This window comes from Chiloscyllium plagiosum, chromosome 48 (genome assembly GCF_004010195.1).
Source record: "Chiloscyllium plagiosum isolate BGI_BamShark_2017 chromosome 48, ASM401019v2, whole genome shotgun sequence".
NCBI lineage: Eukaryota > Metazoa > Chordata > Chondrichthyes > Orectolobiformes > Hemiscylliidae > Chiloscyllium > Chiloscyllium plagiosum.
Genome location: NC_057757.1, coordinates 7,123,772 through 7,137,629, shown reverse-complemented (window position 1 = coordinate 7,137,629; position 13,858 = coordinate 7,123,772). Strand labels below are relative to the sequence as shown.

Here is a 13,858-nt window from a genome sequence, read left to right as displayed (position 1 = left end):
CCCCTACCATCCAGCTCCTACCCCAACTGACCACACACACAAACTCACACACACTTACAGACACATGTAGACACACATACACAGACACACACATACACACCTTCCCACTCCCCCTTACACAGTGCACTGGGACTCAGCTCCCCACCCACTCACCGGCTATAATAAACAGGACCCCTCCAGCAGTAGCCACCTTTGCCTTCACAGTGGGTTCCGTGTTACCCAGTAGTGTGCATTTCAGTCCAAACAAACTGGTAATTCCAGCAAAAAATCCCAACAAGATGGAAATGATCATCAAGGCCTGGGAAGCACGGATATAATCTAAAAACAGGAGACAGAGGTTGGGTGGTCAATTCATCACACTGCAATAGAATATGGAAACAAGCCAATCCCAACATCCAGTCAACTAGTCAAATCACCACATCGATACCCACCATGCAGTCAAACAGATACCAGTGTCCAATCAGTTATGGGGAGGCAATGGTCTAGTGGCATTATCACTAGATCATAGAATCCCTACAGTGTGGAAAGAGACCATTTGGCCCAACTGGTCCACACTGACCCTCCCATCCAGGCCCCATAACCCTATCCTGCATTTTCACAAGGTTTACCCACCGAGCCTGCACAACCCTATGGGTAATTTAGCATAGCCCGTCCACCCTAACCTGCACATCTATGGATCGTGGGAGGAAACTGGAGCACCTGGAGGAAACCCACAAAGACACAAGGAGAATGTGCAAACTCCACACAGACAGTCACCCGAGGCTGGAATCAAACACGTGTCCCTGGTGCCATGAGGCAGCAGTGCTAACCCATGTCACCCTAAAGACGATTAATCCAGAAATTCATCTAATATTCTGGCGACCCAGGTTCAAATCCCACCATGGCAGATTGTGGAATTTGAATTCAAAAACAAATATTTGGAATTATTAATTCAATAAATTGATTGTCAGGAAAAACACATCCAGTTCACTAAAGTCCTTTAGGGAAAGAAACTGCCATCCTTTACCTGGTCTGGCCTACATATGACTCCAGACCCACAGCCCAATGTGGTTGACAATTAACGGCTCTCTGAAATGGCCTAGCAAGCCACTCAGTTGTATCAATCACCCAAATGTTCAGCAAAGAAATGAAACTGGTCAGACGACCTCGCACTGACCTAGGCGCCGGAAAAAATAACGGCAGAAACAGCCCTGTCGATCCCATAATGTCCTCCTTGCTAACAGGTGGGGGCTAGTGCCAATATTGGGAGAGTGTCTCACAGACTTGTCAAGCAACAGCCTGATATAGTCATATTCACGGAATCATACCTTACAGTCAATGTCCCAGACACCACCACACCACCTCTGGATATATCCTGTCTTGTTGGCAGGACAGACCCAGCAGAGATGGTGGCACAGTGGGATACAGTCAGGAGGGAATTGCTTGGGAATCCTCAACATTGACTCCAGACCCCATGGTCTCATGGCCTCAGGTTGAACATGGGCAAGGAAACCTCCTGTTCGTTACCATGTACCATCTTCCTTTGGCTGATGAATCAGTACTCTTCCATGTCCAACAATACTAGGAGGATGCACTGAGGATGAAAAGGGCACAGAATGTACTCAGGGGATGGAGGATTTCAATGTCCAACACCAAGAGTGGCTCGGCAGCAGTATCACAGACCAAGCTGGTCAGGTCCTAAAGGACATCACTGCGAGACTGGGTCTGTGGCAGGTGGGCAGGGAATGAACAAGAGGAAAAAACATACTTGACCTCATCCTTACCAATCTGTCGGTTGCAGAAACATCTGTCCATGACAGTATCGGTCAAAGTGACCACTACACAGTCCTTGTGGAGACCAAGTCCCACCTTCACATTGAGAATACCCTCCATCATGTTGTGTGGCAGTATCACCAAGCTAATTGGGACAGACTTTGAACTGATCTAGCAGCTCAAGACTGGGCATCCCTGTGGGACATCAACAGCAGCAGAACTGTACTCCAACACAATTTGCAAACTCATGGCCTGGCATATCCCCCACTCAACCATTACCATCAAGCCAGGGGATCAACCTTGGTTCAATGGAGAGTGCAGGAGGGTGCAGCCAGGAGCAGTACCAGACATATCTGAAGATGAGGTGTCAACCTGGTGAAGCCACCAAACAGGATTACTTGCCAAAACAGCATAAGAAGCAAGTGATAGACAGAGCTAAGGAATCCATAACCAACAGATCAATCTAAGCTCTGCAGTCCTTCCACATCCAATCGTGAATGGTGCTGGACAATTAAACAGCTCACTAGAGGAGGAGGCTCCACAAATATCGACATCCTCAATGATGGAAGAGCCCAGCACATCAGTGCAAAAGGTAAAGCTGAAGCATCGTTCAGTGCCCCCCAGCATTACAGATACCAGTCTTCAGCCATTCAACTCAAGAAAATTTTGGAGGCGCTGGATATTGCAAAGGCTATGGGTCCTGACAACATTCTAGCAATAGTCCCGAAGACTTGGGCTCCAGAACTTGCTGCTTCCTTAGCCAAGCTCTTCCAATACAGTTTAAACAGTGGCATCTGCCCAACAATGTGGAAAATTGCCCAGGTCATATAAATGCAGTGGCTACAAGAGCAGGTCAGAGGCTAGGAACACTGACGAGTAACTCACCTTCTGACTCCTCAAAGCCTGTCCACCATCTACAAGGCACAAGGCAGGTTCAATGCTCACCACTTGCCTGGATGGGGGCAGCTCCAATGCTCAAGAAACGTAACACCATCCAGGGCAAAGCAGGCTCTGCTTGATTTGCACCACATTTATAATTATCCACTCCCTCCACCACTGATGCTCAGTGTGTACCATCTAAAGATTCACTGAAGGAATTCACCAAAGATCCTCAGATAGCAGCTTCCAAACCCACGACCACTTCCATCTAGAAGGACAAGGGCAGCAGATACATGGGAATACCACCCCCTGCAAGCTCCCCTCTGAGCTACTGCCCAACCTGACTTCGAAATATATCACCGTTCCTTCAGTGTCACTGGGTCAAAATCCTTGAATTCCTTCCCTAATGGCACTGTAGGCAGACTGCAGCAGTTCAAGAAAGCAGCTCACCCCCACCTTCTCAAGGAGGACCTAGGGATGGGCAATAAATGCTGGGCCCAGCCAGCAATGCCCACATCCCACCAGTGAATGTAAAAAAAATCACCAGATACCTAGTGCCCCAACCAAAGCATTGCAGATACCCAGTACCCAATCACAGGTATCAAGTCCCTACCAACCTAGTACTTGAATTGCTGACCTAAACAAGCCAGGCTCTGAGGGTCACTCAGCATTAGTGGGACATATGGACAAACCAAGCAGACTTACAGAAATGTGGTTCCTGCTGTCTGCGTTTAAAGGACACAATCTTCAGTGTTACTTCCCCACTCTAGGCACTGTGACATGGGGAAGAACACACAGTCACCCGAGGCTGGGATTGAACCCAGGACCTCGGTGCTGTGAGGCAGTGTTGCTAACAGCTGAGCCACCGCACTGTCCCTTTGGAGTTTGGAAAAACGCAAGGTGATCTCATTGAGAACTACAAGGTTCTTAAGGAGTTTGACAGGGTTGACACTGAGAGATGTTTGGGAATATACAGAGCGGGTGGGACGTGACATTGAAACCAAAGATCACCATGGTCGTGTGGAATGGGAGGACAGACTCAATGGGCTGAATGACCTATTCCCATTTCTTACGTTTTTTACACTTGAACATTATAGCATGCTGTGATACTCTATACAGAAGTAAAGAGCTTTATTACATGATAGGATCAGATTTTATGACAACGCAGGATAGTTTGATGCTCATATCAGTGATTAGTTGTGTGACAGTCAACTTTAATTTGATATGGAACCTGCTGCACATCACCATAAGGAGTAGGAGTAGGAGTAAGCCATCTGGCCCAATTCAATGTTCAACATTCAATCTCAGTCCCTGCCACCATGTTACAAGCTCTCAGTTTAACAGTGTGGCTTAAACTGTGTCATTATTGAATTAGCCAGAAGATGTACGCTCACAGTGAGTGCATGGATGTGGAAAAGCCAGGAGGTACATTAGTATAGTATTGTATTATATAGTGAGTAATTACAGAGGAAATTAGCAATTTAAATACTAGTTTATAGAGTCATAGAGTCATACAGCACAGAAACAATCCCTTCAGTCCACGCCGACCATAATCCCAAACTAAATTAGTCCCACCTGCCTGCACTTGGCCCATATCCCTCCAAACGTTTCTTATACAAGTAATTAACCAAATGTCTTTTTTTACCTTGTAACTGTATCTGCATCCCCCACTTCCTCTGGAAGTTCATTCCACATGCAAACCACTTTCTGTGTAAAAAAGTTGCCCCTCATGTTCTTTTTAAATCTTTTTCCTCTCATCTTAAAAATATGCCCCCTAGTTTTGAAATCCCCCATCGTAGGGAAAAAACAGCTACCATTCACCTTACCTACACCCCTCATGATGTTATAAATCTCGAGAATGTCACCCATCAATCTCCTACGCTCCAGTGAGAAAAAGACCCAGCCTCTCCTTATAACTCAAACCGTCCATTCAAGGCAACACCCTGGTAAATCTTTTCTAAACCCTCTTGATGATATCGTTCTTATAACAGGGAGACCAGAACTTGACACTGTACTCCGGGAGTGGCCTCATTAGCGTCCTGTACAACCTCAATATGATGTCCCAACTCCTATACCCAAAGGTCTGAGCAATGAAAGCAAGCATGCTAAACGCCTTCTTAACCACCCTGTCGACACAAAGTTCAAAAATTATGTAGCTGAGCCCCTAGGTCCCTCTGTTCTATAACACCACTCAAGACCTTGCTTTTAATTGTAGAAGTCCTGCCATTGTTTATTTTACCAAAATGCAATATCTTGCATTTATCCAAATCAAACTCCATCTCCTATTTAGAATATTGGGAATGCTGGACAATACATGCATGCATGAAAAGCAGACTTGGAGTAATGAAGGACTGGTGTGACGAAGCAGAGAAGTTCTGTAGGGGTGAATTGTTAATCCAGATTGGAATCGTTGCTGTCTCATATTGGGTTATAACCAGCTCAGGAACATTTAAATTCCCTCACAGCAACAGAGTTCACTCTGCGATGGAGGGCTTTTCATGCTGTGTAAAGAGGTGAGTTGTTGAGCGGATGTAAAAAAGATAGTAAATGCCGAAACACAGAACACACTCAACCTGGACATTGGGTTCGTATCGGAAAGTTGTCTCAAGGTTCTGTAATCTAATCTCGCTGTTATCTCAACCCAGCTTCAAAGTTCACGCATTAAGCCTTATTACAGTTCGCAGTAGGGCTGATAAAACACGGACTGTGATCTGAGTGGTGATCCATCCCATAGTCGATCATCGAGAAGAACACATTGTTCGACTCAAATCTTCCGATCTGAGCGCCCTATTGCTGAATTCTAATAAGAGACATGCCTTCTTGACCTGCTGCAGTCCGTTCAGTATAGTGCTGGTGGGGAGGGAATTCCAGGGGTTTTCACCTGGCCACACTGAAGGAATGGCAAATATATTCTACGTCAGGATGGCGAGTGGCTCAGAGGGGAACTTATAGGAAGTGATGTCCCCATATATCCTTGTCCATCTGGATATAGAGGTTATGGGTGCAGTTGAAGGAGGTTTGAAACATTGTTGTCTTCTATCTTGCATACAGCAACAGCAAAACAGCTCTCTCTCTCTCTCAGTTTGTCACATTCCCCTGAATTGACATCTAAGGACTTGAGCCAGATTTAGGAGAGCTGTCCCGCAGACTGTCCGACCATACTCACCGAATCACACCTTACAGACAATGTCCCCATCATATCCGTCCCTGGATTGAATGAGATCCTTGACAATGCGATCAAACAACACCCAAGCAATAAGAACCAAATCACTCATGGGCTCAGATGAGGTTCTGCCAGGGCTTTACTGCCCTGATCCCAGCTGATGGTAAAGCTGGGCAAGTTAAACCCCAGATCGAAACTTGGTTTGATGGACCAAAAGTTGAAGTTTTGTTTTAAATTGTTCACAGTCACTGATCATATTTCAAGGAGACTGTCAGTGTGCGTTTAACAAAAGAACGTCATTATTTATTTTATTAAAATTTTATTTATTAACAAAAGAATGCAAAAAAGAAAAAACTCTTTTGCAAAAGCCATCTGAAACGGTCTCGTTACAAATAAGAGAGAAAAAGATACAACCTTTTTTACCCTCAACAACCAACTTAGAGACACTCAAACCTCAAGTGAACGGTCACCTCCCTCCACCTTAAACGACCATACAGGGCGTTCTGCTATAACGTGGGTTTTGTCAGCACGGATTGGCTATAACGCGATTGACGAACTGTGGACGTTGTTTGGATAACACAAACTTTTTGCTGAACGGACAGAGCGATTTTCGGTTAGCGATCGTCTACAGCACAAGGAACACAATTGTCACGTTATAGCAGAACGGACTGTCCCAATGGGTGTGGCCATGCTGAGCTCTTTTTGTCTCTTGTGCAAACACTCCATGTTACCTTCTATCACCTTCTGCTGACGGAACCTTTCTGTCACTAACATATAAAGCATTCGGGACTTTTCTTCTGCCCCGACTGTTAGGGAGACTGCCAAACTATGCTGCTGATGTTACAGGTCTTTGATTGTATCCAGTTCACCTGCACCCCTCTCTGAACGAAACTTGCCGTACTCAATGAGCTACTGAGAAGTTCTCTCTTTCTAACAGGCCAATTGTCTCTCCCTGTTTCATGGAGTAGTGCCACAGGTCAGTCCTCATCTCGTTGAATGGACAGAACAGGCTTGAGGGGTTGAATGGGGTTGAGGGCCTCACCCTTCGTTCTCATGTTGCTCGGCAGCAGGACAATGTTTCTCATCTGTCTTCTATCCTTGTTTCAAAAGCCATTCACGTCAAAGGTCTTTAAAGGCTTCATCTGAATGCATATTAACAACTCTCCAGATCACCCAGCAACACTTGATCCAAAAAGAGTAGATTCTGTACCTTTGTAGTCCTCAGTGTTTCTTTAATACGGTTTTCAACATGGGTGCCCGGGGTATTGGGGGCGGAATAAGGTAGCAATCAACATCAGGTGTCCTGTTGAACTGAGCCCCCTGATATCTAAGATCAATGCAGAGCACTCTCAGGACAACACTGTCCTGACTCCATTGAAATATTGGGTTTGGCCTGTTCACTAGACAAGTCATAGGGGTAATGTCAAGACACTGTCTCCCAGGCTATGGTGACAGGAAGGAGAGTGAAACAGGAAGGGGTGAGATCAGAGATTTTAGGGAGGCGTACAATAGGGTATCCATCAATTGTCCCACAAAGCATTCCCAGGTAAGGGAAAGCAAGGGGCTAGGTACAGAGTAAAGTTCCCTCCACGTGTCCCCCATCAAACACTCCCAGGACAGGGTCAGCATGGGGTTAGATACAAAGTAAAGCTCTCTCTGCACTGTCCCCTATCAAACACTTCCAGGTCGGGGACAGGACGGAGTTAGATACAGAGTAAAGCTCTCTCTACACTATTCCCCCATCGAACACTCCCAGGACAGGTACAGCACGGGGTTAGATACAGAGTAAAGCTCTTTCTACACTGTCCCCCATCAAACACTCCCAGGGCCGGACTTGTGTCCTTTCTTAACTTCATATCATTTGGGGACACACCTTTGTACTGACAGCGCTTTGCCTCAGAGGATAATAGTCCCAGAGATACCAAAGGACTGCCGGCTGCATTGAGTGGTCCCACTTCCCCAGGGTCCCTCACAATGCCCAAAACAGCCTCTGGAATTCGGGGGCCGATTGGTGCTGGCAGCAGTGAGCAGATGTGGGTGACAGAGTATACGAAAGGTTTACAGGGAATGGAGAGGACTATGCAGGAAGGTAGCACAATCGGGTCAGCTGCTGAATGGCGCAGCACTGTTTAAGGGTCAAATGGATTCCTCCTTTTCTGAATTTGTCTGAACATTGGAATGGGCCATTCAGCCCCTCTTGTCTGTTCCCCCATTCAATGAGATCCTGGCCAATCTGTGGCCTTTACGCCTTTGGCCCATATCCCTTCACTCCTTTGCTTAATAAAAAAAAGTCTATTTCAGGTTTAAGATTAACAACTAACGCAGTATCCACTGTCATTTGAGGGAGAAGATTTCAAACTTCTTGCAGCCTTTGTGTGTCAGAGCGCTTCCTAATATCTCACCTGAATGACCTGGCCCCAATGCTTAGACAATGCCCCAGTTCTAAACTCTCCAACCAATGGAAATAGTTTATCTATTCTGTCTTTTCCTGTTATTATCTTGAAGATTTGACCAGATTACTTCCTAACAGTCTAAATTCTAGAGAAAACAGGCCTAATGTGCATAATCTTTGCTCATAACTTAACCCCTGAAGTCCAGGTATTATTCTTGTAAACTGACACTGTGCCTGTTCTAAAGCCAATATACCCTTCCTAAGGTGTGGAGTTCAGATCTGCTCACGGTACTCCAAAGTGAGGTCTGACCAGGGTTTTGTATAGTTGCAGTATAACTTTTGAATTCCTACACTGCAGTCCTCTTAGACGGAAAGGCCAGCATTCTGTTATTTTTCTTGAGTACGAGTATGTGCTGATTGATAACACTGCATTTGTAAAGCGCCTACTGAAAGGGGCTTCAAGGGAGCACAAGTGTGACACTGAGTCACAGCAGCAGATGTTGGAGCAGGCTGTCAGAGTCCCGGTGATGGAGATGGGCTTGAAGGAGGTAGGATGGAGTTGTGGGTGGGTGGGAGGGTAGTTTTAACGATGTCAGGTGAGGATTCCAAAGCTCGGGATTTGAGGGAATTTAGGTAACTGAAGCCAAAGGTGGAACAATTAAAACTGGGGATACGCAAGAGACCGGAATTAGAGGAACATGAAAGAAAACAGGAGTAGGAGAGGCCATGTAGCCCTTGAGTCTGCTCCACCATTCAATATGGCAGATCAATAACCTGTTCCTGCTTTCCTCCTCTATCCTTTGATGCCTTTCACCCTAAATGCAATATGGAACGTCTTCCTGATATCACACAATGTTTTGGTCTCAACTGCTTTCTGTGGCAAAGAATTCCACAGGCTCCCCATTCGCTGGTTAAAGACATTTCTCTTCATCCCACCCCATATCATCATCTGTGATCCCTGGTTTTAGATTCCATGGTTATCAGCAGCATCATTCCAGTATTTGCCATGTCTAGTCCTTTGGCAGAGACTGGGGCAGTGGGATCAGTTTGCGGATTGATACAGGGCTATGGGGAGAGAGCAGAGCAGTAGGATTAGTTTTTAGATTGATATGGGGAGAGAGCAGGGCAGTGGGATTAGTTTGCAGATTGATACAGGTCTATGGGGAGACCATAGGACAGTGGGATTAGTTTGGAATTGATAGAGGGCTATAGGGACAGAATGGGGCAGTGGGATTCATTTGGGGTTGATACAGGGCTATGAGGAATAAGCAGGACAGTGGGATTAGTTTAAGGATTTATACAGTGCTATGGGAAGAGAGGGGGAAGTGGGAATCATTTTAGGATTGATACAGGGCTATGGGAAGAGAATGGGACATTGGCATTAGTTTGGGTTTCATACTGGACAATGGGAGAGCACAGGGCAGTGGGATTAGTTTGGGGATTGATACAGGGTATGGGGAGAGAGCGGGGCAGTATGATTAGTTTGGGATTGATACAGGACGGTGGAGAGAAAGTGAGGCAATGGGATTTTTAGTTAGTTGGCCCCTCAAGCCTGCTCCACCATTTTATAAGATCATTGTTTAATTGTCAGTATTCTGCATTCCCATTTACCACCAAAAACCACTGCGTCTCCTTCCCAACCAGAACCCACCCTTCAAAATATTCAATGACTCCACCATCCCTGCATGTTAGGAATTCCAAAGTCACACAACCATTGGAGAGAGAATGTTTCCCTTCACTCTGTGTCCGAAATGGGTGACCCTTCATTTCAAAGCAATGCCTCCTTATGTTGGACATACCTAAAAGGAGAGACAGCCCTTTGCTCATTCACCTTGTCAAGGTCATTCAGCATTTTGTACACTTCGATCAAGTTACCCCTCGCTCTTTCAAATGTCAGTGGGTACAGGCCCAGTCAGGGCAGCCTTTCCTCATTACACAACCCACTCATCCCAGGTAAAAATCTAGTAAACCTCCTCTGAACCGTCTCCAGCACACACATCCTTAATTAAATAAGGAGACCATAACGGCACATAGTATTTGAGATGTTTTCTCATCAATCCGCTATAGGACTGACTATTGGGAGGTGCATACGTAGGGAGAGTGATGAATGAAGTGTGATTGATGTGGGATTGTTACAGGGCTACTGGGGGAGAGTGAGGTACTGAAATTAGTTTGGGTTTGATACTGGACTATGGGGAGAGAGCCGGGCAGTGAACTTAGTTTGGGTTTGATACAGGACTATGGGGAGGAAGCAGGGCAGTGAGATTAGTTTGGGATTGATACAGAGCTCCAATGCATGGCTATGCAGAGAGTGGGGCAGTGGTATTAGATTGGGGATTGATACTAGACTGTGGGGAGAGTGCACAGCCATGGGATTAGTTTGGGATAGAACAGGCCTGCGGGGAGAAACTGGGGCAGTGAGATTAGCTTGAGGATTTGATACAGGGCTATGGAAAGAGCTGGACAGTTGGATTTGTTTGGGTATTGATAGAGGGCCATGGGGACAGCACGGGGCAGTGGGATTAGTTTGGGATTTAAATATGGCATTGGGGAGAGAGTCTGGCAGTGGAATTAGTTTGAGGATTGATACAGGTAAGTGGAGACACAGTGGCACAGTGGGATTAGTATTTAGATCGATACAGGACCATGAGGAGAATGCGAGGCAGCGGGATTAGTTTGGGATTGGTATAGGCATATGGGGAGAAGGTAGGGCAGTGAGATGAGTTTGGGGATTGATATAGGACTCTGGGGAGACAGTGGGGCAGAGGTATTAGTTTGGCATTGATAAAAGGCTATGGGCTATGAGTAGAGGACAGTACAGTGGGGTTCATTTGGAATTGATGGAGGGCTATGGGGAGAGAATGGGGCAGTGAGATTAATTTGAGGATTTGATACAGGACTGTGGAAAAAGCTGGGCAGTGGAATGATACAGGGGAAAATGCAAGGCAGTGGGATTGGTTTGCAATTGAAATATGGCAATGGGAAAGAGCCTGGCAGTAGAAACAGTTTGGTATTGATATTGGGCTATGGAGAGAGTGTGGGGCAGTGGGATTAAATTGGGATTGGTACTGGGCTATGGAGAGAGTGTGGGACAGTGGGATTAGTTTGGGGATTGATACAGGATTACAGGGAGGTGCGGGCACTGGTAATAGTTTAGGTTTGGTACAGGGCTATGGGGAGAGAGTGGGTTAGTGGGAATAGTTTGGGATTGATAGATGACCATGGGGAGAGCGCGGGACAGTGGGAATAGTTTGGGATTGATAGATGACCATGGGGAGAGAGCAGGACAGTAGGAATAGATTAGATTAGATTAGATTCCCTACAGTGCAGAAACAGGACCTTCGGCCCAACAAGTCCACACTGACCCTCCGAAGAGTAACCCACCCAAACCCATTCACCTACTCCCTACTAATGCACCTATCACTATGGGCAATTTAGCATGACCAATTCACCTAACCCATACGTCTTCGGACTAGTTTGGGATTGATACAGAACAATGGGGAGTGAATGGGACAGTGAGATTAGTTTACAGATTGACACAGGGCTATAGGGAAAGCGCTGGGGAGTGAGATTAGTTGAGGGATTGATACAGGACTATGGAGAGAATGTGAGCAGTGGGATTAATTTGGAATTGCTACAGGATTATGGGAGGGGCTGAAACAGGGAGAATGGGGTACCCAGTGTCAGTATGAAGGCTGTAGCCACCCTGCTTTGTCCCTCTTCCCTGCTCTCACACGCACACACCCCTCCACTCTCCTCGGGGCGCTGCTAGAATGTACCTGAGAGGCCGAACAGGCTGAGGAAGTCCCTGCAGTTGTAAACTCCGGTCGAGTCGCTAGCACAGCTTTTCCACAGGTTCTCGTAGATGGTAGAGGTGGTGATGACACTGCCGTCCAGACTGGAGACTCTCCACTGGTCTACCCCCAGGCACACTCCGATCAGCACCCAGCCCAGCATGGCCAGCACGAAGCCGGCAGCGTCTAGCGCCGACATCCCGGGAAAGCAGAGTCCGGCTCAGAGAGCGAGGGAGGCGGGGAATTGCAGCCAGGAGTCGGCCTGAACACTGTCCCAGTGTACAACCGGGTTAGATACTGTCCCAATGCAGACCCCGGCTAGACACTGTCCCAGTGCACAGCCGGGTTAGATACTGTCCCAGTGCAGACCCCGGCTAGACAGTATCCCAGTGCACAGCTGGGTTAGATACTGTCCCAGTGCAGAGCTGGGTTATAAACCGTCCCAGTGCAGATCGAGACTATACATTGTCCCAGAGCTGTTTTGAATTATAGACTGTGCCAGTGCTAATTCAGATGATAGACTGTCCCAGTGCTGACCCGGATTATAAACTGTCTTAATGCTGTTCTAGATTATAGACGGTCCCAATGCTGTTCCAGATGATAGACTCTCCCAGTGTTGTTCCTGATTACAGACTGTCCCAGTGCTGTTCCAGATTATAGACTGTCCAAGTGCTGACCCAGATTATAGACTATCCCACGCTGATCCAGATTAGAGATTGCCCCAGTGCTGATTTGGAATAGAGACTGTACCAGTGCTGATCCAGATTATAGACCAGCCATGTGATGATCCGGATTATAGACTATTCCAGTGCTGATCCAGATTACAGGATGTGCCAGTGCTGATCCAGACTATAGACTATCCATGTGTTGATCCGGATTACAGACTGTCCCAGTGGTGATCTAATGGAGCTGACTCCTGAAGCGAGTTTTTTGATTCAGATTAGCAGATTACTGGCCCAGGTTAGTTGACCCCCAGCTCGTGAACCCAGGTTAGTTGACTCTGTGGTTAACTGACTCCTGGCCAGTTAACTGGTCACAGTGTTGGTTCCAAGTGCTGACCCAGGTAAGGTGACTGAAGTGATTGATTCAAATTAGTTGGTAGACTCAGGTTAATTGACTGGTCTCTGTGTTGCTGGCTCAGGGTTTGCTGACTCAGATGAAGTAAATCTACTCTTTCCTGTGCGTGAACTTTCCTGGCAAAGTATTATAAATATTGACGTCAGGTTAGTTCCAACCCAAATCCATAAATAAATTAGACTGAAGAAAACTGGGAAAATTTCCAGCAAGGACACTAAGCCACATACCCAGGTGTTTATAGTTATATTGCAACATCTCCAGGGGCTTCTAGCTCCCATACCCACCCCTCAAAGAACAAACTTCCACATTCCATGATATCAGTGTATTCAACAGTCGAAAGCCCCTGTGCACAAACGGGGCTGTGTCTGCAGCTGCTACTACAGTAGTGATACTAAAAACTGAACATGCTGGAGATAACCGAGTGGACAGAGAAGCAGCATTAAACATTTCAACTCCATGACCTTTTGCCATGAACCTTTTCAGACCCCATCAGTCACCCTTCTCCAACCAATGGGCAATCAGAGAGGACATGGACCAATCCCCACTTAAAACACTGGAATCCAAAGGAAATGCGACCAGTGTTGGGAATATTCATGAGAGATGGAGATTCAGCTCTGTCAGCTTTCATAAGAAACATTAAACCTTTTTCTCTCTCCACATATCATGTCAGACCTGTTGAGTATTTACAGCATTTTCTGTTTTCTTCGAGTTTAGATTTCCCTTTTGATGTATGTCTGTATTCATCATTTAAACTCCCTCTCTGCCTTACTGCATCTCTCCTTCTGTCTCTATTCCTCTATC

The 13,858-nt window shown here is 46.4% G+C and overlaps 1 protein-coding gene across 1 annotated transcript in view; it reads right to left on the bottom strand.

Annotated features, from left to right (window-relative positions):
* The window catches only part of LOC122544364 (claudin-15-like), a 21,939-nt gene extending 8,779 nt beyond the window's left edge, over positions 1-13,160 (bottom strand). Inside the window, exons 1-2 of the mRNA XM_043683597.1 lie at positions 11,966-13,160; positions 154-318 (exon numbers count right to left, since the gene is read on the bottom strand). Of these exons, the coding sequence (XP_043539532.1) occupies positions 154-318; positions 11,966-12,179 (379 nt within the window). The 5' untranslated portion in view covers positions 12,180-13,160. The remainder of the gene's footprint in view (positions 1-153; positions 319-11,965) is intronic.
* Between the last annotated feature and the right edge of the window lie 698 nt (positions 13,161-13,858).